General features: G+C 37.8%; 2 protein-coding genes across 4 annotated transcripts; one reads left to right on the top strand and one right to left on the bottom strand.

Moving 5' to 3' along the window:
* The first annotated feature begins 352 nt into the window (after window positions 1-352).
* Window positions 353-12,534, top strand: FKBP7 (FKBP prolyl isomerase 7). Of its 3 annotated transcripts, XM_007083899.3 has the most exons (5): window positions 355-913; window positions 1,601-2,141; window positions 3,455-3,606; window positions 8,375-8,508; window positions 12,210-12,534. In XM_007083899.3, the coding sequence occupies exons 2-5, from the start codon at window positions 1,933-1,935 to the stop codon at window positions 12,369-12,371; spliced, it is 657 nt and encodes a 218-aa protein (XP_007083961.1). In that variant the 5' UTR covers window positions 355-913; window positions 1,601-1,932; the 3' UTR covers window positions 12,372-12,534. The 3 variants fall into 3 exon arrangements, with proteins under 3 accessions (XP_015393720.1, XP_042850732.1, XP_007083961.1); XM_015538234.2 differs by having other exon boundaries at window positions 353-2,141; window positions 8,378-8,508; XM_042994798.1 differs by lacking the exon at window positions 12,210-12,534 and adding an exon at window positions 9,572-9,816 and having other exon boundaries at window positions 353-2,141.
* A 2,454-nt stretch (window positions 12,535-14,988) lies between these two features.
* On the bottom strand, window positions 14,989-21,015 carry PJVK (pejvakin). The gene is made up of 6 exons (XM_007083901.2): window positions 20,805-21,015; window positions 19,751-19,946; window positions 19,059-19,200; window positions 17,272-17,389; window positions 15,758-15,856; window positions 14,989-15,540 (listed from the first exon to the last, which is right to left on the bottom strand). Exons 1-6 carry the CDS (start codon window positions 21,013-21,015, stop codon window positions 15,248-15,250), a joined length of 1,059 nt encoding a protein of 352 aa, XP_007083963.2. The 3' UTR covers window positions 14,989-15,247.
* Between the last annotated feature and the right edge of the window lie 1,708 nt (window positions 21,016-22,723).

Raw genomic sequence — 22,723 nt, 5'->3', positions numbered from 1 at the left:
TCCCCGTTTGTTTTCATTGACCCCGACGTCGCTTTCACTTCCTGGATGAAAGGGGCCGGCTCGTCCCAAGAAACCCCTCCCCGGCGGCGGGGCTGAAGAGCGGGCGCGGCCTGCAGCCCAGCCGCGATGCCGGAGGCTGCGCGAGGGGGCCGGCGGGCGCGGCGCACCCTTGGCCTCCCAGCCTGGGCACCTGACTCCGCCTCATTCTTCCTCTGGCCCTCGGCCGGCGGTCCCGGGGCTCCCCACATCCTCCCCGCCCCCCCAATCCCCGGAGAGGCTCGGACCGACCGTGCCCCGGGGCTAAAGCCTCCTAGGCCCGGCAGGCGGACTCCGCGGCGCGCGCAGCCCCTGGCCAACCCGAGGACTCGCTGCAGGAGCACAAAAGTCCCTACGTCTCGTAGGCCTCTCGGGTTTTCCTCAGGTCCTTCCGGTGGTGGTGTTTCAGGAGAATAAAAGATTACCCGTTTATGTTTCCCCCGTACCCTCCTCACATTCAGGGGGCCCAAGAAACTATCTCCTAGTTAGGCAGTGTGGCGCTGAAAATCCTCCGGCAAGGAACCGCGAGGGGCCCCAAGGGGAACTGGCACCACGCTGACAATTAACCTTAGCCACTACTTCATTTAGAATATAAAACATGGAACCGAACTTTAGAATTTATTTTATTCTAGAAATAAGGGCTTTCCCCTAGCTTTTATGATTTTTAAAAAATCCTGTTTGGAAATGATCATCTTACGTAATGACAATAATTCAGGTTTACTAAATGCTGATCTTTAAGCAAAGCAAGCTCAGTGCTGCAGTTTTGCTTAGCATCACCAAACAGAGTAACACCTCTCTTTCCCGAACCGAATCCAGGCCTGTGCTGAAGCTTTTCTGATTTGGGTAAAAAGTCTTTGGGTATTCACTTGGAAATAAGGTGAGTTGTTGGATGGATGGATGGATGGATGGATGTGTAATAAATCGAATATAGTTACATGTTAACGATAGACTCCAAGTGGTGGTTGGAAGGCCGCGGCGATGAGGTAATAAAATTCAATATTTCTGTATGTTTGGAAGTTTTTCATCCTAAAATGTTTGGGGGTGGGATGAAGGGTGGTTTTGTGTCAGACTTGGTCAAATCCCTGCTGCGTATTAGGTTTTGGGGGGAAAAGCCGAATACTCAAATTACTTCATTTTCTCATCTGTGTACCGTGGATGGTAAGAAAAGGGTCACCATCAAGAGTTTTCCTCAACTCCCCCGAGCCCTCATATAAACGGCGGCCCCCGAGTGGTGGGGGAAAGAAGCGCAAACTAGCAGCCCCGCCCAAACCGCGGGAGTTGACTCCTGGGAAACTCATCTAAAGGGGCGGGGAGCAGCGGGACCTTTCTTGACTCGCGACCAGGTGGCGGTCAGATTGTGTGAGGCTTAGCCTGGAACCTCTTAAGGCATGGCTCCACCCCAAGAAGGTGCTTTCAAGGACACCGCAGAAGCAGACTGCCTCGCCATATGCCCGCTGTTCCCTAGGGGTCTGAGGAGAAACCTTTTAATTCCAAAAATGACAGCCGTATTCTCTACAACATTCCACTCGTAGGCTGTTTATTTCTTTTGCCGGTTTCATTTTAGGAAGTGCGAGCATTACTACATAACTCTGAGGAAACCGGCTGTAAAATTTGCATATTTAACGAGAAGCGGTGCAAGTGCTCAGTACTGCTTCAACGACTGATGACAGCCATCTAAAGCGCCGGGTACCAGAGGGATAGGACCTAGCCGGACGGAAGAAAATTCTGAGGCTAAGCGCGCAGACCGGGGGGCGGGGCCATCGGCCGTCCCGCCCCCGGCCCTTTGTGACGTAGAACAATGCCTGCCACGAGTCGGAACTGGGCTGCCTTTGCCTCTGGAAGCAAGTGACACGCGTGAAGGAACGCAGTTGTCATCTGGGGCCAATTTCAGGAATCATGCAGTTTTTATTCAGGTTAATCGTTTTCTTTTATGTATGGGGCATTTTGGGGGCTCAGGGACAAAAGGAAGAGGAAAGCACAGAGGAAGTGAAAATAGAAGTTGTGCATCGTCCAGAAAACTGTTCCAAGACAAGCAAGAAGGGAGACCTGCTAAATGCCCATTACGACGGCTACTTGGCTAAAGACGGTTCGAAATTCTACTGCAGGTAGGAAATGCTGTGAACTACTCCCGCATCCAGTTCATACATGAAAACTAGCCTCCCTCTCTACCAACCAGAAGCCTAAGTGGTTGGTTGATTGGTTTGTTCTTGTAACAGTAAGGTTTGAGCCTTGTATTCCCGGGGCCGGGGGGAGGGGGGGTGAGGGTGGGGGATTCCTACTGATATGCCTTAGTTCCCTATTGAACTATTACTTTTTAAATTGATAATGTTGGCCCAAGAGATTATCGGAAATACACTACCTCCAGACACCGACCCCCGCCCCCACCCCTGGGATCTATAGAACTCAGTTATGGAGCTGTCTGTAAAGATGTTCACTTTTTTTTTTTTTTTTTCCTCCGTATATTGGAGTCTCCTTACAGAGTATTAGGTAGCGTAGTTTAAGTGATTTTAACTGGCCTTCAGAGGCATGACACTTAGAGGCTGAGAGCCACTTTGCAACTGTATTAAAAAACCACAACAACAATAACCTTCCCTGGTGTCTTCTGGGCCCTGTGTTCTCCCACCTCCTCCCTCATCCCACCACTGCCTACTCTGATTTAATTGATCATTTATTACTCAGAAGGAGAATGGCTTTTCTTCATCTGTGCTATTATCCTATGAAGATAGGGTTGGAGAAAGTTCTTAGTACTTAGAAGAAAATAGATTGGGGCGCCTGGGTGGCTCAATTGGTTAAGCATCCAACTTGGGCTCAGGTCATGATCTGGCGGTTCCTGAGTTCAAGCCCCGTGTCAGGCTCTGTGCTGATAGCTCAGAACCTGGAGCCTGCTTCAGATTCTGTGTCTCCCTCTATCTGGCCTTCCTCTGCTCACACTCTGTGTATATCTCTCTCTCAAAAATAAAATAAATATTAGAAGAAAATAGATAAATTTAATAAGTAAAGATACAAATTTTAATTTTTGTTCAAATGACTTTTTGAGGCTAAACCTGTACCGTCATTTTTAGAACAAACTCAGAAAGTTTAAATGAGTTATTTGGACAAGCCATGCAGCTAGTTAGTGGCCAGAGACCCATTAAAAAAGTAACTGTTGAATCATTTCTGCAAAGATGGCAATAAAAAAGATGAGATGGTTCCTAATGACTAGCTTTGGGCAAATCATACTTCTTTCTGGCTGTTATGAAAGAAGTTTGAGCCAAACACTCCACCAGGGGGTTCAGAATGAGTGTTAATATGGGAAAAGAGTCAGAGAGGACTCCTATTTTAAATTATAACTAAGCATCCAGATGTATTTTAAAGTTTGATTTCACTGATCTTAAAATCAGTTTACCTAAGTGTTGTTGTTTTTTTTTTTTTACTATAGCCGCACACAAAATGAAGGCCACCCCAAATGGTTTGTTCTTGGTGTTGGGCAAGTCATAAAAGGCCTAGACATTGCGATGATGGATATGTGCCCTGGAGAGAAGCGAAAAGTGATTATACCCCCTTCATTTGCATATGGAAAGGAAGGTTATGGTAAAGTATTTTAATATTTATATCTTTAAGTTATGTTTAAAAATAAATCCCAGCTAAAAAATAAATAAATCATAGCTTTGGGTATATATATCCAAAAGAATTGAAAGCAGGGTCTAGAAGAGATATTTGCATACTCATGTTCATAGCAGCACCATTCACAGTAGCCAAAAAGTGGAAATAACCCATATCCATCGACAGATGAATGGATAAACAACATATATACACATGCAGTGGAATATTATTCAGCCTTAAAAAGGTAGGAAATTCTGATAAATGCTACAACATGGATGAATCTTGAGTACATTATACTAAGCCAATCACAAAAACAAATATTGTATGATTGCACTTATATGAGGTACATGGAATAGTCAACTTCAAAGAAGGAGCTGAGAAGAGGGTGGAACAGGGAGTTGTTGTTTAATGGATGTAAAGTTTGAGCTTTGCAAGATGAAATAGTTCTGGAGATTGGTTGCACAGCAATGTGAATGTATTTAACTGTACTGAACCTAAAATGGTTACAGTGGTAACTATTTGTTACATGTATATCCCACAATTAAAAACTTTTGAATCACTAAAACAAACAAATATAACATCACAGGGGAAATATTTACAGAACTGTTGGGTCCGATAAACTTTAGCTGTATCTAGTGCAGGCCAGCTTGGTCCCCACTTTTTACATAGAATGAAAATAAGACATTGTTGGGAGACAGATCTCTGGCGAGTTCTTTCCCTCACATAATGGCAGTATTCATAATGATCCTGTATATTCTATAGGCTCTGCCTTTGTCATTTTTATGTATTTTAGTATATGTTATTTTATTATTACATAAATGTCTATAGTATATGCCTTTGGTAAGCAGTACCAAAGTCAAATTCATAAAACTCAGGAAACTGAAACATATGATTTTAGAGTAAAAGGACAGTATTAGAACATAGAAAAAAAGAACATCTGAATATAACGACTGTCAATCACTGGTACCCAAATTCAGGTGAAGCCTTGAAATGTAGAAGAAATGAACTGCTTGCTTCAATATCTTATTTGAAATCTCACAATTAGACCTGAGAACCTGGGTAGAGCTGGTAAATGGGGAAAATGTTTTCAACTATTATGAAGACTCTTACTAACGAATAATAAGAATGACCTAGCCCTAGAAATGGATAGGTTCATAAACAAGCAGCCCACTAACAAAAAAATACAAATAACCTGTAAATCTATGACAGTACTTAGTTTCATTAATAATTAAAGGGAAATTAAAACAAAGTGATTTCACCATTTTCACTCATCAGATTATCAAAGGCATAAAAGTTGGCACAGGTATGGAAACACCAGCAGTCTCATGCCTTATTGCTGGGAATATAAATCATGTGACCTTGCTAGCAATTTCTATCAAAATTTAAAAGCACATATCCTCTGACCCAATAGCTCCATTTATAGAAATGTACACAAAGTTATATATAAAAAACCATTCATACAGACTTTTATTCAGTACCAAAAGACTAGAAACTACCTAAGTATCCATTAATAAGGAATTATTTTAGTTAAATTATGGCATATCTATACAATGGATTATGATTCAGCCAGTAAAAAGAATGCAGTAGAGCCATATGTATTAGTATGTTAAAAATAAAATGGGATACAATGTATTCATGCAACAAGTATTTCTTGAGCATCAACTGCCAGGGCCAGTTCTAGGCACTGAGCATAAGGCAACATACATAGAAGAAACAATTTCCTATCCTCAAAGAGCTTACATGTGAGGGGGGCGTTTTCACATATGCATCATGTATCTACACAGATTATATGTGGAAGGATACACAGTCATCTGACGACATTAAGTGTTCCTGAGAAGGAAACCTGAGGGTCAAGGGTGACGAGATTTCTTCTTACCCTGTAGTATGTTGTACTATTTAAATTTTTTACCATGCATATGTATCAATTTTTCGAAAATTAATCTTTTAAATTACTAAAATTAAAGGTGGAGCTAAATAAAGAGGGACAGTTTTTAAAAGGGGAAAATGGTCAGCTTGGCAGAGGCAGTTTTTACTTTGCATTCTCAGTTAGGTCCTTGCTCCCTGTTGCTGTGTAAAGACTAGGAAGACAGAATCATTCCTTCCTCAGGCTATTTAGAACACTTGCTAACCCCACCTACTTAAAATACTTAGTATATAATGAAAGTCATTAAAGATTAGTTTTATACGATGAGATATTGTCATTACTCCCAAATATTTCATTGAAATGGCACAACCTCTTTGAGGCTGTTTGGTTACCTCATTAATAGTAGTAATTCCCTCACCTCTTTCCAGTAAGAGCAGGGGATCACTGCACCGAATTGGACTAGAAAGAGGTTAGTGGTGCAAGGCCGATCCAGACTTAAAACTCCTAGAGACAGTTCCATGTAACTCCAACTTCATTTTCGATGCTTTTGGCCAGTCATTTGGTCCCATCAAAATAGCTCCCATGGAACCACAATTTATATATCCTGTTTTTAGTCATAGAGGAATCTGGGAGAGGGAGAGAAAAAAAAATTGGAGATAAATTAAATTGAATGCAATACTTGTCCAAAATTATTGTCATAGGTCAAGGCCAATTCGAGGCAAAATGATATAGGCAGAGTATGCCTTTCAGACTCTTTAATCTCATTTTAACAACATCCCTCATCAATAGGTGCTCATCCATCCTATTGAGCCCCCTTACCCCTCAGCAAATGACCACTTAGGTTTCCTTTTCTGAAACTAATTTATGCTTAACTATGAAATGACTACCCTGGCTGCCTAAGCTATGAATAAACCAGACCCCTGCTGTAGAGATACACAAGTTTAACTTTGAAGAAGTTAGTTCGTATTTAATTTGAGGTTTCTCCAATACACATACAAATGATGAATCTCATTAGTAACACCACCAACACTTTTGTTTTACACATAAGGAAACTGAGGCCCAACAAAAGTATGTTCTTTGGAGCATACTTAACTGCTGGTTACCTGCCTAATATGTAGGATTAGACTACTTAAAAGATGTAGTGACGATGTAAGTAACTGCTTAACAAACAACTTCTTGATCAAATAAGCTTTTTAAAATAAGTTATTACTCAGGGCGCCTGGGTGGCTCAGTCGGTTAAGCGGCCGACTTCGGCTCAGGTCATGATCTCGCGGTCCGTGAGTTTGAGCCCCGCGTCGGGCTCTGTGCTCACAGCTCAGAGCCTGGACCCTGTTTCAGATTCTGTGTCTCCCTCTCTCTGACCCTCCCCCGTTCATGCTCTGTCTCTCTGTCTCAAAAATAAATAAACATTAAAAAAAATTTTTTTTTAAATAAAATAAGTTATTACTCATTTTTAAGTTACTTGCATAAGTTACTTATGTTACTAACACCAGCTATAACTTTATTTTAGGTAGTACTTGAAGAAGGCTTTCCTCTGCATGGTATCCTTGCTTCATGTCACAGAGCACCCTTGCATGTCTTGAAATGCATGTGACTTTTTAGTACTTTAATTAACAGTACATGTGGTATGTATAGATTCTTTACATTAACTCCTGTGTCTTTGATTTGCTTCTCTAAATACAAGTCATTCTATAGCAAACTTACCTTTTTCATTTTCTCTTCTTTCTGCTCTAATTTCTTTGTAAGAGAAAACCTGATTGGCAATATTTTCTGCTTTTACAGCAGAACTATTCAGAAACTTCATATGTACGTGCAATATTTTTTCTTAAGTTGAATTTGTGTTTGAGATTATCTTTAATTATTATGATTAGTTATTTTCCTGTCATAAGGAGATTATAACTGGACAGAATAGGAATGGATTTTGTAAAACTGATCATTGAATTAATCTGTAGCTCTTTTACTCTAATGTCAGGTATGTGATATATTGCATGGGACTTCATTAGTCACATGATGATGCAGAGGTAGATTTTTCTATGTCTTGGCTTTGAAGGTGACTGATTCACTTCTTTTGGCTATAACTTTCAAGTTCTTTTCTCTTTGGGTTATATAAATACTTTAGCAAGAATTCTTCACTGTTTCATTACAGAAATCACTATTTCCTTCAAAGAACAAATAGCCATTTTAAAAATAAACCAGAGGGATCATTCATTCAACAAATATTTGAGTGCCTATAATGGATGAGACCCTGGTAGACTCTGGAATATCCTGGTGACACAAGCTAACTGCTGCCTCTTAGCAAGTCATTTCAGTAGGTTATTTTTATGAAAGAGTCATCTGAAATAGCCCATAGGTTGTTAAAATCATCTGTGATATCAGTTAATAGGTTAACTTTATTAAAGAGAACTACTCAACTTAATACTTAAAATTCTTTATTATGATTAGAAATTGTTTCATAAAATTGTTACTGGATTATTCTGTCATTGCACTTATGCTTTGATGTCTGTAAAGGGGTGGAAAGATAAGTCTATGGAAAAATGTTTTATTTATGCTTTCAAATAACTATACAATATCATTTTTTAAAAGATTACTGATTTACACTTTGAAATTTTTCTGCCCATTTATTTCTTCTCTGCACCAGCTCCCTCCTGTATAATGATGGGATAAATTAATAAAAATTACACAATCTATATTTTAATTTAACCAGGAAATAAGGGCCCATGAGGTCCTTAGAACTGATTTGGTTTAAAAACATGGAAAATACCTCCTTAAAAGTAAGCCAAGTAGGTAGTTTTTATAAATATGAAATAATATAATCATGATATAATGGCTACTTGTGAATAAATATGTGAACTTTATCTTCATCAGTTAAACTGTTAAAAATTATACCTTTAGCAGAAGGCAAGATTCCACCTGATGCAACATTGATTTTTGAGATTGAACTTTATGCTGTGACCAAAGGACCACGAAGCATTGAAACATTTAAACAGATAGACATGGACAATGATAGGCAACTCTCTAAAACTGAGGTAATTCAAACTAAGTTCCACGTGTACAGTCTCATTTTTTTAATCACAATTTAAAGACATCCATGTTACAGCTGTTATTTTTTAGCTCTACTAAGTATGGGCTGATTACATTGCTTTTAATAGAGCTGATTACTAAGGGGCCACTGGGTTGCTCAGTTGGTTAAGCGTCCAACTTTTGATTTCAGCTCAGGTCACGATCTCACAGTTCGTGGGTTTGAGCACCACATGGGGCTCCGTGCTGACAGAGGGGAGCCTACTTGGGATTCTCTCTCTCCCTTTCTCTCTGTCCCTCCCCTGCTCTCTCTCTCTCAAAATAAATAAACTTTGAAACAAAATAGAGCTGGTTACTAAAAAATCTAAGCCCCAAGAAGAAAATGTGCTTTTTGAGTATAAAACTTGTAACTGAGTCATCCTGTTCAGCTGCCTTTCTCCCTGCCAGAGGGTCATTAAAATACCAAGCTAATTTCTACAGGGCATCCCCAGTTTCTAGACTACAGGAACAAATCTCATTCAAGCACCACCATAGGAATTTGGAACAGGGCAAATAATTTCCACCTCACAGGACTGTGGGGATTACATGAAATTCTGAAAAGGGCTAGCAAGCATCATCTTTATGACAACTTATGAGGTAGACACCTGTCACTATCTCTGTTTAGAGAAGGGGGAAATGATGTTGAGGAACTGGCTAAGGTCACGCCACTGTAAGTGACTTCATCAGATTGCAGCTCAGCAGTCTGGCTCCACTTCTGTGCTCTTAACCATGGCCTAACCTGCCTCTTTCAGGGAATTTCCAGCACAGATGTTTCAGGGCTAGTGTTTGTACTCTTGAAGACTGGTGCCTTACCTAGTCTCACTGACTATACCCTTTTGCCTTAAATTGAGTAACCCAATTGTCTGCCCTCTTGTTTGAAAACAGTTTAACAGGCATGGCTCTACCACCTAAGTGATAAAAGGTACCTGAGTCGTTGATTCCAGGAGACAAGTAAGCCCCCTTTCTCGGGTTTTTTTTTTTTCCTCTCCATCCCTAGTCCTTCCCCCACCCTGATGCTACTTCCTCCTCCAGGGTATTAGTAAGGACCTTCTCCTGAAGGTCCTTTGCTGCTCACCAGTGGAAGAGGAATATGTGAATGTGAACATACCCCATTCCTGAAGAAGGAGGACAATTAGAGGGCTGGAAAATTCATCCCAGTATGTGCTTTGCGTTGACTCCGTATGACTTGTAGAGTGAACAGCAGCAGATGAATTCACATGGGACCCAAGAGCTCAGCCTATGCACACAGACCATTCATTATCAACTGCACCCAAAAAGGCATGTTCTGCGGTATGAACACTCCCTCAGGAGACCTTATGAGATCTTTAGTTTTTTCGGGAAAATAAAAGTAGAGAAAGTCCAAAAACAGTGACCTGCTTAGCTACCATCTGCCCAGATGTCTCTCAGGTGTCACCTGCATTATCACTAGATGGTCAGAGTGATTTTCACATGCTTGAATAACAATAGCTATCTTTTATTGACATCTATAAATATTACTCTAATCCTTACATCAATCCTACCATAAAGGTACTGTTTCCCTCCTTCTACAGATGACAGAATTGAGGTTCAAAGACGTTAAGTTACCTGTTCAAGACCACACAGCCAGTATATGACAAAACCAGGATTTGAAATATGAACTAAAAGAAACTTCCTCCCTTCATCATCAGATTGTGTCAATTATTTCCTTAGTATAAGGTGGGAGAGAAGGGGAATACACTACATTAAGGTTATGTTCTTACCCGCTGCCATTTTGTACCTCTCCACTACAGTGTACTAGAAAAGTACATTTTGAGGGTCAGTATATTTACTTAGAAACTGAGGAAGATTTGAGGTTCTTTAAAATTCTTTTCACCTTCATAGGATTGCTGAGGCTCAACTGGAATAAAAATGTATCTCCCTCAATAGGACTTAAGTCCCATTTGAGAACAGTTTATATATACTTCATTAAGATCCATTGATCATTCTAAAATAAAGTCTACTCATGATGGATTGAGTTGGGATCTGTACTGCTAAATACCTCTCAGAGTTCAACTTTAGCTTTCAAAAATAGTCTTTCCTCTAAAATGCCCAGCCTTGGGATGCCTGGGTGGCTCAGTGGGTTAAATGCCTGACTTCAGCTCAGGTCATGATCTCATGGTTCATGAGTTCAAGCCCCTCATCGGGCTCTGTGCTGACAGCTTAGAGCCTGTAGCCTGCTAAGGATTCTGTGTCTCCCTCTGTCTCTGCCCCTCCCTTGCTCATGCTCTGTCTCTGTCTCAAAAATAAACATTAAATTTTTTTTTAAAGTGCCCAGCCTTACTGAACATTATCTCCAGATTATTGCCTTGCTGAACATTATCTCCAGATTATTACACACTGCTTTCTATAGTTATTACATAAATTAGCCCTTGCCAGTGGAAATATAATTGAGTCACATATATAATTTATTTTTTCTGAGTTTATTTTGAAAGACAGCTTGGGGTGGGGGGGAGGGTGGGCAGGGAGACAGTGAGAGAGGAAGAGAGAGAATCCCAAGCAGGCTCCACACCGTTAGTGCACAACCCAACGTGGGGCTAGATCCCATGAACTGTGAGATCATGACCTGAACCGAGATTAAGAGTGGTATGCTTAACCGACTGAGCCACCTGTGTGCCACAAGTCATGTACATAATTTAAACACTTTTAGTAGCCACATCTTAAAAAACAAAAATAAACAGGTGAAATTAATTTTAATAGTATGTTTTGTCACTCAGTATATCTAAAATATTTCCACTTCAACATGAAATCAAAAATAATCAGTGAGATATTTTTTGTTGTCTTCAAAATTTGTTGTGTATTTTACCCTTATAGTAGTAGCATATCTCAATTTGATCTAGCCACATTTCAAGTGCTTAGTAGTCACATGTGGCTAATAGAAATGTCATATTATACAGAGAAAGAATACTTAAGAATACCTTTTCTTCAGGGGCACCTGGGTGGCTCAGTCAGTTGAGTGTTCAACTGTTGATTTCGGCTCAGGTCATGATCTCATGATTCATGAGATTGAACCCCATGTCACCTCCATGCTGTCAGTGTGGAGCCTGCTTGGGATATTCTCTCTCCCTCTCTCTCTGCCCCTCCCCTGCTCATGTGCTCTCTCTCTCTCTCTCTCTCTCAAAATAAACATAGGAAAAAAAAGAATATCTGTTCTTTATTTGACATTATTATATAGAGATTATCATATGGATTTGAAGGAGAGTTATAGAAGCATAGAAAATTAAGATAATTAAATTTTATTTCAAAAATTATGGTTGAGTTTTATTGATAATAGAATATATTCATTAATTTTAGAGATTATAAAAATGCCAATTTGGATTTTATTCACTAATAGAAATCCTTAAGGATGATTTTCCTTTCATAATGTGGACAGTGTAGATTACTAGAAAACACTTAAGTTTCAACAAAATTCATTTCCGATGTTAATCTTTGAGTATGTACAACTAACATCTATAACCTCAGGGGAAGCTAATTTGAAGATGTTTCTTTTCAGAAAATTGCTTTAAAGGTGAAAAAATAAAACCTCAAATAGCTTTTAACAATTTTTTATCACTTATTATAAGTAGATTTCAGTTTCCTTATGTAAACATTTCCTTAAAGTTACTGGATATTTACTGTGGTACTTTTTTATTAAAGACATATTTTGGCCCTCTAGATAAATAATTACCTGAAAAGGGAATTTGAAAAAGATGAGAAGCCTCGTGACCAGTCATATCAGAATGCAGTTTTAGAAGATATTTTTAAGAAGAATGATCATGATGGTGATGGCTTCATTTCTTCCAAGGAATACAATGTATATCAACATGATGAACTATAGTGTATTTTATTTCTAAATTTTCTTAGCTACTTACTGTACTTTATATATAAAAGAGTTACTTTTCTAGAACTTGTATTTTCTGTTTTCCCTCCATGAGAACATATTTTGATCCCCTCAATACATGTAATTTTGGCATAATAAATGTGTTATTTTGCAGATTTAACTTTCAGGAAAGATAATTGTGTTTCCGGTTGCTTTATCCTGTGAACACGAATAGTGGCACCATGAAATAGACCTCTTCGTTCCAGTAGGCAGTTCTCCCCCTTCAGGAGATAGGAGAACACCTATGTCAAAATCGATGAGGTTCTTCCCAGTTCTAACTTTAATAACATGTATACATATCCAATTTTTAAAATATTCAATAAGGACCCAGGAATTAACATTTCACTTGCTGATACATTTCATAGCATTACAAATGAAAGGATAATATAAAAATGACAGGACTAGGGTGCCTGGGTGGCTCAGTCGGTTAAGCGACCGGCTTCAGCTCAGGGCATGATCTTGCTGTTTGTGAGTTCGAGCCCTGTGTTGGGCTCTGTGCTGACAGCTCAGAGCCTGCTGCAGATCCTGTCTCCCTCTCTCTGCCCCTCCCCTGCTCGCACTCTCTCTCAAAAATAAATAAACATTTAAAAAATTTTTTTTTAATGACAGGACTGAACAAATCTTCCTTTGGTATGCATATAGGAAAATATTACTTGTACAATTCTGTCCCACAGAGAGCCTTAACACCGTCGCTGTACTCCTCGGTGCAAGCTCTGGCCTTGGGTCATTATTCCAGTGGGGAATGTTTAAAGATATTTGATCAGACCAAAGACTTTGTGTCTCTTATAGCAGACATAATAAAGTCTATACTGCTCTGAGTCTGTACTTTTTCAGACATCATTATAAATGTGTTATTTCCTCTGGCCTCCTGTAGGCCTTTAGATCTATCATCCCTAATGTTTTGTCTTGATAGTCTTAAATTGATGCCATGGCATCTAGTTTCCAGTTCCCTTTCTCTATGTGTCTCTATCCTGTCAGTCACTTCATTTTACAATGTTCTTGTTATTGATCATGAATGAGCATTACAAACTCCTATGCCATCAAATTTTTGAAAATGTGTAGAATTTATTTTACACATAAGGATATGTGAGGATATCAAATGAGGATACAAATGGGAACATACACTGCCATGGCAATTCCGTGTCACAGTCAAATCATGACATCCAATTTGTTGAGAACAGGAGGTAAGAGATGCTGTAGAAGATCACACTGGTGCCAAAGAAAGGACACATTATTTACCAGAACATGTAAGGTTTTGCCTACTGCATATGTAGGAAGGTATGGTCAGGAAATAAATAGCTCTGTTCAAGACATGTGAGTTCAAAACAAAGCTTTTTCCACTTTCTGAAACTTGCCCTTTCCAAACCATCGATACACTGCCAGAAATTCTATTACCTAAAAGTGCAGGGGTAACACAAAAACCACCAGATTAGTGGATATCACAGATCCATAGCACTGAGTTTGACACTTCATAAAACCAAAACATTCACTATCTTTTTTTCCTCCCAGTTCTTCATGCCTGTACCCAGTTTTGTAAACTCTTTACTTGCTAATCGCGAATTCTTGTTCTTTGACTTCCCTCAGGAAAACCTCCACTGGAAATGACTCCCATTATCTGTATCCATACAAAAAAAGTCACTAGAATATTTTGCCATCAGTATACTCGTATTTGCACTTGACTCATATATTCTGCTCAAAACAAAAATACTGTGGAAGGAAGATATACAAGGAAATCATCCCTTTATACAAACTATTCACAATTCTATCCTGTCCCATTGTTTTCAAAGTGCTTTTAAACTTCTGTTTTTAAAATTTATAGATGATATTAAATGAAGATTGATTCAAAAACCCTAGTCACATTTAAATAAACAGTAACATTTTAATCATTCTACGTGCAGACAGGCATCAGATGTTTTATATTTTCATGATTGTTTTATGCTTTCACAGGCATATACGAGTAGATACCTAGTATCACTACATTTTGAGTTCTAGAATTTTAACATCACTTTTGCAATTATTTTAATAAGGGTGTCGAGTAAATTAATAATTTAGGTTGTCTGTGTATGAAAAATTTCAGATGTCTTACAGAGTAGATGAAAATGAGCTCTCAGAACTAAATATGTTAAATATTTTAAACATTTTCAAAGGCAAAAGATAAAGGTGTCCTAGTTGCCTTAACTTTTTTTTTTTTCTAGCTGCCTTACCTTGACAGCAGTGAGTTTTTATAAAGACAAAACTAGGGAGCATGTGTATGATACAGGACAGCAGCCCATTACCACTAACAGTCTCCCTGTTAACTGTGTACACAAAACCCCACACTGAGCTCAGTGTGCTTTTAATTTGATACCGCAATTAAATATTTAGGATTACATTAAATTATTAACACATTTTTCTCATTTTACCAGACCTAAGGCAGTGGGTAAGGCACCATAAAGTCACCACATTTAACCTCTTGTCATTCTTAAATGTTGACTTAAAAGCCAATTAAAACCAAAATTGATATTGAGAAAAATCGCTGTGTAAAGTTAAGATGATAGACTGAATTCCCAAGTATACTTCTAAAGTAACTGGCAGATTTTATGAAGGAATCGCTATGTTTTGAATATTTAAACCTTTTTCACATAAACAATATTAACCTTTATGGCAATTTATAGGATAGAAACTATTATCTTCCCTTTTATCGCTGAAGAAAATGATGCCCAAACAGGTTAATTTCTCTTTCCTCTCCCTCTTTACTTTGCCACAATTCATCAAAGCAAACCTAGAAAATTTTGGAAAGGTGTGTGGCACAGGTGCACCTAAAACACTAGCAAGGTACGTTCATTATTTTTGTTTTATTTCATCCTCTTGTGCCAAACATCAAAACAAGGAACTGCATGAAGTCTCACATACTTCTGCCCATCGACGGAGCACTGAAAGCACCCATAAACCGTCTCCCTTTTGAAGTTCCCCATTCCACAGAGTATGCAAGGTCCTTTTGGAATGTTGTGATTAAGTAAGTTAACTCGGATATGAGTCCCTTCTTTGAGAGAAATATCAGTCATGCCGAGAGGTTTGTCATAGTAGTCAGAAAAAAGATCATCTAAGTAAAGCTGTGAACGAGAAATGGCATCCATCACTCTTCTATCTAAAAGCACAAAAACAGAAATGTGTTACAGGTCAAATAAAAAATATATAACCAAAGTGCATTTATAAATACGTGAATCTAAACCATCAGTCATGAAATGATTTTACTTTTAGATTGTAATTCTTCCTTAGCAGACAGGAGTACTGAACAGATAAACTCAAGTGTTAATCTGAGAAGGAAAAAAAAAAAAAATTGAAATACTTTTCAACGGACATACTTCTCTCAAATAGTATATTCCTCAATCTGTAGAGCAGCGCAAACGTTGCAGTTTCTTCCCTTTCAAAACCTCCTTTTGACACTGAAGTGACACAAAGTTCTGTAAGAAAATTTTTTGATGTTATTACTGGAACAACTCACATTTTATTGGGAGTTTTAGTTGTGGTTGATGAATTCTGGCACATATCATTCACTGTATTTTTTAAGTTAAATTTTCTATATTTTTGGAAAAGCTAACATTCACATGGTACAAAATCCAGAGAACAAAAGGGGGATACAGTGATGAGTTTCCATCTAGTCTGGATCCCAGCCTCAGTTTTCCACCTCAGAAGTAACCACTGTTAAATTTCTTGAGTATACTTCCACAAATACTCCATATATTTTACAAGCATAAAGGAATATATACGTATGTATGTATGCACATAAAATTATTTAGGCTCAAATAGTTAAACACTACACACATTTATTTAAAATATCTCTTAGGATTCCATGTCAGGGTCCCTAGTGCTACGTCATTCTTCTTAATGGCTTCATAATGTTCTGTATTGTGGATATGCATCATTATTAAACTAGTTATTGATCGTAGATCTTAAGGGTATTTCCAATCTTTTGCTATTACAAATTGAATATCCTTATACTCATATCACTTTGCATATGTATATCTGTAGGATAAATTCCTAAAAGTGTAGGATATGCACATTTTACATTTTGATGGATATATCAGTTCTATCAGTTGACACTGCTCCTAACAATCACAATAACTGTAAAAACCTACATCTGAAGCGTCCCAAATAGGCTGTAAGTAGCATGTTTTGTCACATTTCTGGATTCCCTATTCCCTCTTCCCACAGAACTGCAAAAACAAAAACAGGTCTACAAATGTTTATAAATTACCATGGTTAGGGGGCTCCCTCACCTAGTGCTTTGAGCTGGTTGGCCCCCTAATCTTAAAGACCTGTGAAATTTAGCGGTCTACAGTGAACTGCACTGAGGTATCATATAAGGTATATAAAGTACTGTATAAAGTATATAAAGACAATTTTAAGGTAAGTAGTTGTATTAAAGTTATTTTTTAGAGAGAGTCGGGGTGAAGCTGGTCTATGGTAGGTAAAACTGAAAAGAATTTGTCTTTGGGTACCCTAGTTTGGGCACTGACCCCTGCGGGCATCTTGCCTACCCACTCCTCTATTTGCCATCATCAAAAACTACCTATTAGAAGGTCATTTATTATCTCTCTATGTAACTCAAGGAATACTTTGCCAATGGCATTGCACTTGAGCTCTTATCTATAATTGCAAGTTGGGTGGCGGGGTGTCTACAGCTTTCACCAGGCAGAAAAGAGGTAGTGGGTGAATATAGACAGAGGGTCTTTCCCAGCTACTTTACCCAAGCATATGATTGACAGTGTTGAGAGCATCATTCTTCTACAGTCACATAGAGAATGTATGCGTGTGTTTCCCATTAAATTCTTAAAAATATAATCATTTCAGCGTTTCGTGCAAATCATTCACTTACCAAAGGCACCATCCAAGTAAACGAAGAGTTCAAAAACACTGAAAGCTATGGTTGTGTGTGCTGGAAAAACAATAGCTTTGTCCCTTCCCTTGGGATTCTGTTCATCCATAAAATGAAACTATAGTAAATAAATAAATAACATTATTAAGGAGCACAACACATAAAGACAGCTTCTTGGAGAAAGAAAACAGTTCATACAATCCTACCATTAAGACAAAACTAATTATTTGGCAATCAAAAAGAATGACTCTTGCCATTTGCAACTACGTGGATGGAACTAGAGGGTATTATGCTAAGCGAAATTAGTCAAGAAAAAGACATGTATCATATGACTTCACTCATGAGGACTTTAAGGTACAAAACAGATGAACATAAGGGAAGGGAAGCAAAAATAATATAAAAACAGGGAGGGGGACAAAACATAAGAGACTCTTAAATATGGAGAACAAACAGAGAGTTACTAGAGGGGTTGTGGGAGGGGGGATGGGCTAAATGGGTAAGGGGCATTAAGGAATCTACTCCTGAAATCATTGTTGCACTATATGCTAATTAATTTGGATGTAAATTCAAAAAAAATAATAATAAAATTAATAAAATAATTCAAACTTAAAAACAAATTATCCCATTGAATTTAACTGTTTATACCAGAGGTCCAAGTGGTCCAATGGGGTCTCATGATCTAGGAAATACCACTCACCACTTTCTCACTAACACTGGCACTTAGTGCTACAACAATAATGCTAACATAGAAACCTTTTCTTTTCAACCACAAACCAACTGTTTAAGTGCTACAGTTGTTTTTAGCCTACCCTGTCTATTGTTCTAACGTCCCCAGAGTTTTCAGCAGCTTTCCAAAGCAATCATCAACTTATTTTCCAAAGTAATCTCCGACAATTAAATGTTTCAGTTTGTGCCCCTGAAATGATCCAATGTTAAACAATTCAGTAGGCAGCTAAACATAGCCACTGAACAGAACCTTTATTTGCAAAGACTTTAAAAGTTTTTCACTGAACCCTAACAATTGGTTTTAATAAAGCCAATCAAGTGTCATTATTATGTGTCATTATTATGTGAATGACAAAGACAAATAATACGGAGCTTTTTAAAAACTAAAAACAAGTTCCAAGAAGTTTTTTAAAAGTATTTAACATTGAATGAAGCATGTTTGGCCATTGACAATGTTATTTTAGAAAACTTAAAATAAAAATATAAAATCAACTTTTAAAAATTCAAGTATAAAGTACATCACTTAAAAATAAAATCAAGGGGCACCTGGATGGCTCAGTCGGTTGAGCATCTAACTTCAGCTCAGGTCATGATCTCATGGTTCATGGGTTCTAGCCCCACATCGAGCTCTCTGCTGTCAGCACAGAGCCTGCTTCAGATCCTCTGTTCCCCTCTCTACCCCTCCCTCCCCTGCTCATGCTCTCTCTCTTTCAAAAATAAACATTTTAAAAAATCATTAAAAAATAATAAAAAAATAAAATCAAGAATTCAACATAAGCATTCTTAAAACTTCATTTAAATAGCAATAGGAGAGACTTCAGTGTAAATTATTTCATAAGGATTAGTGTTTTGTTTGCATTATGTTCCACATTTAGAATCCAAATTTTCTTGGATTTTTTTAAAACTCTCAAACAAAACCATTACTGTGCAAAATCTGATATACACTTGCAGCTCTTTAATCTCAACATTTGACAAAATACACGTCTCATTAGAAATTGAGTACTATGTAAAAATTCCCATTGCAGCTTTTCAGTAAGAGAAACTTAATGAGTGTGGTTTACCCGCATGGCTTCCCCACGAATTCCAGCATGCACAGACAGCGAGCACTGTCGTGTGGTTCGAATGCTTTCCATGACCACACACAATACTGCCTTTCTGCTGCTTTTTGTCTGACGTATCAAGCTGTGGTCAAAATTAATTTTTCTGAAAAAAAAAAAAAAAAGATTCACAAGAACCTGTCACATCTAATTACATATTATCAAGTACATTTTTGCTGTCATGTGTTACTCATTCCCAGTCCACCTTAACCAAAAGTAAATCCAGGCAGGTCTAATACAAATTACAAAGTATGCTCAAAAGCCATTAATGATCTGCCTCTCCTTTCTGTTTTCTTAAAACATGCTTATTATAGGATTCTGTTGGAGGAGACCCCCTTAGTATATTTGTTGCATGCAGATTAGTACATTCTTTTCATCTGATAATTTGGCACCAAAGCAATTTTGGACCAATTTAGGACCAAAGCAATTCTGTGGAACAATCAAAAATCCTGTTTAAACCAAATGATTTTGGCTATCTACCCTTATCTAAAGCCTGGATATATTGCTAATTTGTAGTATTTCAATCAAATGAAAGAATTAAATTACATTAGACAATAGATAGAACCTGAATGTTTTAAGCATTGTTTATAACAAAGTTTACATAATTACGATATTTAATGAAAACACTCAAGTACATTAAGTATTATTCTACTGACCGTGTAGTAATTTCCTTGAGTAATGTCGATACTTCCACTTCATGTTTGGTCACCACACCAAATGAAGCTTTCACTGCAACAGAATCTGATCCAGTGACATTAATCCCAACATCATTCACAATATGGTTGCCTCGCCTTCCATAGAGTGAAACATCTGATTCATCTTCATAATTCAGTAACTGATAAGATGAAATACCTTTAAGAAAAGGAAATCAATATTTTTTAAATGTCTTGAATTCATTTAATATGTTATATGTAGTAATGCATTAATTTACTATGTAAGACTTCATCACACGTTGAGAAGAAGACACGTTACATGTTGAGAAAGGCAACGTGTCAAGCCAAGATTTAAAATAGCATTAATTTGACAACAAAAATAGAGTACTTAAAAGAGAACTCAAGTTCTTCGTTCCACCAACAGAACTCTATAAGCTTTAATATCCACAGAGTGGTTGAAAGAAAAACAAGTGTTTATAAGAAATACTTTGTCAAAATGTCAATTTGTTTTCTAAACTGTTTTAAGAAAACAGAAAGGAGAGGCAGATTGTTAATGGCTTTTGAGCATACTTTGTAATTTGTATTAGACCTGCCTGGATTTACTTTTAGTTAAGGTGGACTGGGAATGAGTAACACATGACAATAAGATACATTTCAGTTTACCAATTGCAATAACTGAGCCATAAGAAATAAATGTAAATTAGTTTCATCTCATGTGACCATGTAAATAGGCAAGTCAGATCTCATTTTATAGATGAAATCTATAATCTATTTTGTCATATTCTAAGTTGATTTGGTCAAAACAATCTATAAGATAAGTGAAATAAAATTATACAATAAAAGATTTTACAAAATATGTTGGAAAATTATTCAACCAATAAGATTTGATACTATACAAATTTTAGATATTATTAATCTTATTACTACTATCATAAGAAAAGTTGCTTTTATCAATGAAAATGTGTAAATATTACAAAATAAGTAGTACATACAACCTGTTTAGATTGTTGTAATACAGCCAATGAGCAGTCGCTCTAAAATAGACATTAAAACTTACCAGCTGAAATTTCTCTGTCTCCTAGAAGAATATCTTTCAGTGTAAAAGGTGTTGAAGTAAATTTATATCTGGGAAAGAAAAAGCATCGCTTCTTTTTTACCACCAGACTTAGAGGCTGGTATTTGTCAGCCTCACTGAGGCTTGGAACAGGAACTAATCTCCCTCCATCTCCAACTTGCTTGACAAAGCTCTTGGTAGCAGCAGCAAACATATTAATATGACATCAAAACGTCATCAACTGCAACCCTTAGATAACAAATCCATATTTTCAAAGAAAACCAGGCACAACCCTAAGCCTTCCTTGATTTTAAATATAATTAAACACATTAAAAATACAAAGCCTGGTTTCACCAAGTAGCTTACCAGTGTACAGTTCACAACACTGCCTCCCCTGGTGTGCTCAGGTAATGAATTATAGATCAACCGCGTAAAATGATATACTGAAAGCAGTCAATTTGGAATTGCGGTCTATAAGCACTAAAATATACACAGAAAACTAATCATTTAAAAATACTACCAATGTCCTTGATGAGGGTTACTGTTGATAGTAGTTTGCCAGTTTTGAGGAAACATCTAGTCCTCTGGGAAAAAGGCAGTTTAGGCACTCACCTTAGCCCTGGACACCATTTTTAGTGGACCTAGTCCAAAGGGAATTCCTTCACAAGTTTGCCATGCCAATGTTGGCAATAGTAAGGTGCTATTTTGAATCCTTATGGTATACAGTTCACTCATTTTCTTTCTTGTATGTTACAAAACCAAGTAATTAATATAAATTCATTGAATATAGGGAAGCAACTGTATGCAGACAACTAAGAAATAACAAATGAAAGTTTATTTGTATATATGCATAAATATATGTACAAATATATACAATATATGCATAAATAACTAGAATTCTAACACGTATATAAATAACTAGAAACTACAACTTAGGGGCTTCTCACTCTGTAGCTGGCACATAGACAACTCTGAAATAGTACTGCGTTTATTTTGTTTCATCATCATTATCTGTTACTCAACCCTTAAAGAGAGCTGAATAAAGTTTGGGCTTAGGATATCATGGCGAAAAATAAGTTTTAGGAACAAATCTGAGTGCTGAAATATTGTATTGCCCTAATTTTGTGGATGTTAATATATGTTGAAATAGTGGCTATGTATATTTATGGTAAGATACTCATTAAAACCTAACAGTAGTAGTAATCGCTATACATACATATACAGAGGGGATAGTGGAAGACAGAATAGACTTAATTCAAGCCTCAAATAATATAAATCAATTTGATTAGATCCTAAACACTTTTTGCTTTCAAGCATCCAGGGCTCACATGTAACCAAAAAACAAACAAAAACCCACCAAAACCAAAAAGAAAAAGTTTTTAATAATGTCCTTTTGTGTGAAAAGCATAGTGCAATCTTCAACACAGAGAAAGCACAGGGAGTCATTTCCCAAGTGCCTAGCAAACCCCTAAGCGACACTTCCACCGTCGCTCTCTGATCTCCACCAAAGGCGGTGCATCCCAGGCAATCGCAATTACGACTAGCAACACAGGTGTGCAGAAACAGCATTTAATTGGAGCCCACACAAAAGCCTTCGTTTACACCTAACGGGCCTTGCTCAAATTGGCCGGCCCCGCATTCCTCTCGAGACGAAAGCCTAGAGACAATGGAGACTACCCGGCGGGAGGGGGTCTCCGGACATTCCTGAGAGCTCCTCCAGGCAGGCCTCGAATCGGGAGAGCCCACCGAAGCCCTCAGGGGCGGATAGACCGCGAATCGCAAGCTTAGGGGCCAGGCCCGGGGACGCTCCGTAGCAATTTTGCATTTAGAATTTTGAAATCTTTTTCATAAAGTGACGCAACCCCGATTCTTAACTTCCCCCAGCCCCACCACCAAGAATGCTGAGCTCAGTCTTCACATAG

Source organism: Panthera tigris, chromosome C1 (assembly GCF_018350195.1).
Source record: "Panthera tigris isolate Pti1 chromosome C1, P.tigris_Pti1_mat1.1, whole genome shotgun sequence".
NCBI lineage: Eukaryota > Metazoa > Chordata > Mammalia > Carnivora > Felidae > Panthera > Panthera tigris.
Note: the sequence above shows the minus strand (reverse complement) of the source record. Positions and strands in the feature narration are given on the sequence as shown.

What these genes read in the sequence shown, in the direction of transcription:
- FKBP7 (XM_007083899.3), top strand. Translation starts at nt 1,933, where the DNA reads ATGCAGTTTTTATTCAGGTTAATCGTTTTCTTTTATGTATGGGGCATT. An exon ending in GGTTCGAAATTCTACTGCAG is followed by an intron (nt 2,142 to 3,454) that starts GTAGGAAATGCT and finishes TTTTTACTATAG; the next exon opens with CCGCACACAAAATGAAGGCC. An exon ending in GGCAACTCTCTAAAACTGAG is followed by an intron (nt 8,509 to 12,209) that starts GTAATTCAAACT and finishes TTGGCCCTCTAG; the next exon opens with ATAAATAATTACCTGAAAAG.
- PJVK (XM_007083901.2), bottom strand. Translation starts at nt 21,015, where the DNA reads ATGTTTGCTGCTGCTACCAAGAGCTTTGTCAAGCAAGTTGGAGATGGA. An exon ending in CTCAAGGAAATTACTACACG is followed by an intron (nt 19,201 to 19,750) that starts GTCAGTAGAATA and finishes TTTTTTTTTCAG; the next exon opens with AAAAATTAATTTTGACCACA. An exon ending in TTACTTGGATGGTGCCTTTG is followed by an intron (nt 15,857 to 17,271) that starts GTAAGTGAATGA and finishes ATTTTCTTACAG; the next exon opens with AACTTTGTGTCACTTCAGTG.